Raw genomic sequence first — 4108 nt, forward strand, 5'->3', positions numbered from 1 at the left:
TAAAAGTCAATAGATAATGAACCTTGTGCTGTATCTTCCCTTCCTCTGACATAAATTTCACATGGAATCTCCTCCATCACCCTGTCTTCTATCACCTGCTCGGGGCAGTCGTGAGCTTGCTTGAAAGTGTAAGTGCTTTTCTTGAATGTGCTGTTGAAGGTTTTCATGGGCTGGGGCTGTGCGAAGTCGTTGCGGAAGGGCAGCTCCATGGAGCTCAGGTTGCTCCTGCTCTGTTTCATGCTGGAGGCCTGGGAGCCACAGTGGTGGTCGTGGATGCATCTGGAAGCTGTTGAAGGGCGGCGCAGCTTCTGATAATTTTCAAGTTCCTCTGATAAATCTGCCAAATCTGCAGAAATTTCTTTGTCCCTTAGTGAGAACAGTTCATAGTGAGGAGGATCAAAAACTTCCTGGAAACCAGTTTTATTGAAGGCTGTCTTGCAAGCCATAACCTTTTTTCGAGGCTGCTTTACTTGCACTAGAATTGAAATGATGAGAAGAACTAAAACTATCCCTGTTGTGATGCCAATGATTGTCCCATGGGTTTTGGTGATTTGTTCAAACAATCCAGTTCTTTTCTTTTCTGCAAAGGAAGAAAGTTATTATGACAAGACATTTATTAGTTTCTACACTTTTGATAACGTATTTAAACAAAGCAAGACTGCATTGTGATTGCCATGCAAGTGATAAAATTACTTAATGGGACTGGAGACTAGAGCTGTATGTCAATGGGATTTGTCTAATTCCCTGTCATTAGTGGCTACCATATGATAATTCAGTGGCAGGTGCAACTCTGTGAACCAGTGCCTGCTGGCTCAGCTGGGATGAGCCTTCCATCCTGAACCTTTACTGATGTCTATATTCCTAAATCCATGAGCTAAATAGGCTTAAATTAACCTTAAATAGGTCTAATCCAGCTACACATGATGTTTCTCTTACCATGGTTTGCTCCTGCTGGTAACATTCTCAGTGATGTCAGTAGAAGAAAACCTAGATTTAAAATTGTCTCATTCTTCTTTAAAAGTGAAATATTATCAGAGATAAGAATGACTGTACTGTTTTCACATCTCTTGGAAATGTAATGGCTGTGTCTATTGTGTAAGTCAGTTACACCTAATTCATCACAGGGAGCTTTAGCAAAGCTTTTATTCCAGTTCTAAGAGTTCAATGATGATGTTACTTGAAAAAAAAAGGTAGGGGGATACACCAACCAACCCAAATCATCAGGCAATTTTGGCTAGTACTTCATATGAAAACACACAAGATGGCAGCATCAGAACAAGATGGTTTTCCATATTTAAAATTCTTATTTCAAGATTAAAGTTTTCCAGTTGGACTTCTGTTCCACTAATGTTCTTGTCCTGGGGGACTGAGAGATTTCTACACAGCAACACTGGCTAGTGGGAGAGAAGCATTTAAGACTATGAAGAAGAAAATGTAGTAGCCTAAATCTTGCATAACATTTTCAGATATCTGGCTCCTGGCATCTGAATGTGTGTGTTATGTACCTAAATACCACACACAGTGCATGGGGAGAGTTACACACCATCATGTGTTATTTGAAACAATCCTTATGCTGAGCAGAGACTCCCAAGGAGCTGGCTAATAAAAAATTACATTTCTGCTTCAGAGCTTGGGCTCCTTTGAGCTACTTTTTACCTTTGAAGTGAAGGAAGATCTCTCCCCTTGTCCTGCCTATTTTAGATCACAGTGGCGCCATCCATGGTGGGAGGTATGAATTTCACTGCTATGGCAGTTCTCTTGTCTGCATCTAGGTTTCATAATTCTTGGCAGATATTTTAATCAAAAAGTTGTTTTGCAAAAGGCGATGTCTTTGCCAGTCTCTTAAAATAAATTGCACACAACTGACTTCTCTATCAATTTTTGTGTTACAGGGCTTAGGCATAAGTAGGTCACAATATGCTCAGATTTATGTAGCTATTGATATGGACTAAATGAGAACTCTGGGTGCCTGCAGGAACTGAGCACAATTGTGAGCAGCTCTCTTTCTAAGGCTAAGAATTGCTTATTTGGTTGCATCAGTCTCCCTTAGCTGGCAATGTGGATCTAGTCTTCAGCTGTCTCTTAATTTCTGCTGTGCAAGTATTACAGCAGAATTTAGATTGCATTCAACATAAAACATGATGGGTTATTCAACATCAGATACAGCAATTTACAAATATTGGGAAAGACACAGTTTTTATTTTTTTTAATACTGCAATGCATTAGTGACGTGAATTCTAGGGGAGAGTCTAGAAAACAGCTGGTAAAGATGGGAAAGAGATCTAGAAATTAAACTTGAGAGGGAATATTGAGTATTATCAAAGGTAAGGATCATTTAGAGGAAGCTTAGTTTTACATTGCAAACTTGGGAGTTATGGACCAGTTTTGTTGACTGGAAAACTTCCACAATATGCCTTACATTAGAATATCTATTAGTGGTGTGAATTTCTTTGTTTACCCAAAATGCAATTAACAAGTAGGGTTTTTTAGTGTTTATTTGCTTAAAAAATGCTAGCAGAATTTTTGCATTGAAAAAAAATTTTCTTTCAAGACTTTCTATAGAGAAGGTTTTGACCTTTTCTGCAGGGTTGGTTTCTCTTTGAAATGGAATACATATTTAAATCTTCTGGAGTTTTGTGTTCAGACCTATTGTTGCCATTTTATTTGTCAAAAAAACCCTAAGCAAACAACTTCAAGTGTTTTTGTTCTATTGTTTTCTTTAGCAAGAAAAATGGTTGCCCTTAGACTGGTTTTGTTCAAACTCTGACAACTGAGCTATTCTTGAAGCACTGGAGAATGTCTGTGTTTTAACAGAATAACAATTTCTTCAAATTATGAGAATTTTTTCCTACAAAGCCCGATATTGAAACAAGTCTTTACTGTAGCTGTAATGATTGAAAAAATACTCCCAAGCCATGTTCTAGAAGCAGGAATTTACACGTGTCTGTATTCCATAAGTGTTTATTTCATGCTCCTTAACAATTCCTCCTTCCTCCCATCCTTTCTCACACCATATACAGCAGCTTAATTTATCCTGAAGTAGCCTGTGATTTACACATCTAAACAAATGTTTTAAAATTGGCTTTGAGGATTGTTGCTTCTATTTCAACCCTGAGAGGGTTTTTGTGCTTGAAAACTTAGTTCTGTGTTTTTTCAGCTCTTTATTTTTATCTCTAAAAGGTATTACCTGTCCCTACAATCCTTGCTTTATTAAAGTTTAGAAATTGATAGGCTGCAGCTTCAAAAATACTAAATTCTAGTTCTTATCAAGCTGGTATCCTTTTAAAATAGAGAGTATATGCTGAAGAAGAAGAAATTTAGTTAAAAGCAGTAAGAGCAATATTCAGGATGCTTACATGTGTCCTGAGTTTAAATAAAAAATTTGGAACACCTTCCTGAGATTAGTAGAATAGCTGTCTTCAGCATATTTCCAGGAAAAAGATATTTCATTACTTTCTTGAAAGGCAAACTGACCAGCCTAGCTCATAAAGGCTGTGGTTTGCACTATATTCACCTCTGCAGTGATTCTCATCCCAAGGGTATGCACAGTTCTGAATGCCATTGCAGACTAAAGAATTATTGATGCACATGTTGCTATGGCAGAAGTAAGTGTTGCCTGAGCAGGGAGCTGCAGGAAAGAAGAGAAAGAAAACATTCAGAATTTTCAGTAATTGATGCCTTGCAATAAAACGATTAACTTTCTGTATCTGGGGTTTTTAACATGCATTCTTCCTCTCTGTTTCAAACACAATCACTTCTCTTGCACGTCACCATCTGATGCTTTTCTCTCTCCATGTAATTGCTTTCAGCAATTTCAGAATTATCATTGCTACAAAACCCATTCTTGCTCCAAAGGGGTAGGGAGCAAATAGAGACAGTCACAAAACACAGACAATGGAAGAAGGTTTTAGTATGTGTCTTTAAAAACTTAATACTTAAAAATCCCATGCTCACTATCAATGATATATTTATTCTGGAGCATCTGCTGTGTGGATGTTGTGAAGCACTCCCTGAACATCTGCATTTTAGAGCCCATTACTATCTTAAGGCAAATCAGATTTCAGCTTTTGGAGGACTGTTTCAGTAATTGCAAGAGATTTCAATAACT

General features: G+C 37.7%; 1 protein-coding gene across 1 annotated transcript in view; it reads right to left on the reverse strand.

The window, feature by feature from the left end:
* Nucleotides 1–5: 5 nt before the first annotated feature.
* The window catches only part of NETO2 (neuropilin and tolloid like 2), a gene marked incomplete at its 3' end in the record, with an annotated part of 29029 nt that continues 24926 nt past the window's right edge, over nt 6–4108 (reverse strand). The window contains exons 8-9 of the mRNA XM_031061308.1: nt 3515–3628; nt 6–580 (exon numbers count right to left, since the gene is read on the reverse strand). Of these exons, the coding sequence (XP_030917168.1) occupies nt 6–580; nt 3515–3628 (689 nt within the window). The remainder of the gene's footprint in view (nt 581–3514; nt 3629–4108) is intronic.

This window comes from Geospiza fortis, unplaced genomic scaffold, assembly GCF_000277835.1.
Source record: "Geospiza fortis unplaced genomic scaffold, GeoFor_1.0 scaffold79, whole genome shotgun sequence".
In the NCBI taxonomy this organism is placed as follows: Eukaryota; Metazoa; Chordata; class Aves; order Passeriformes; family Thraupidae; genus Geospiza; species Geospiza fortis.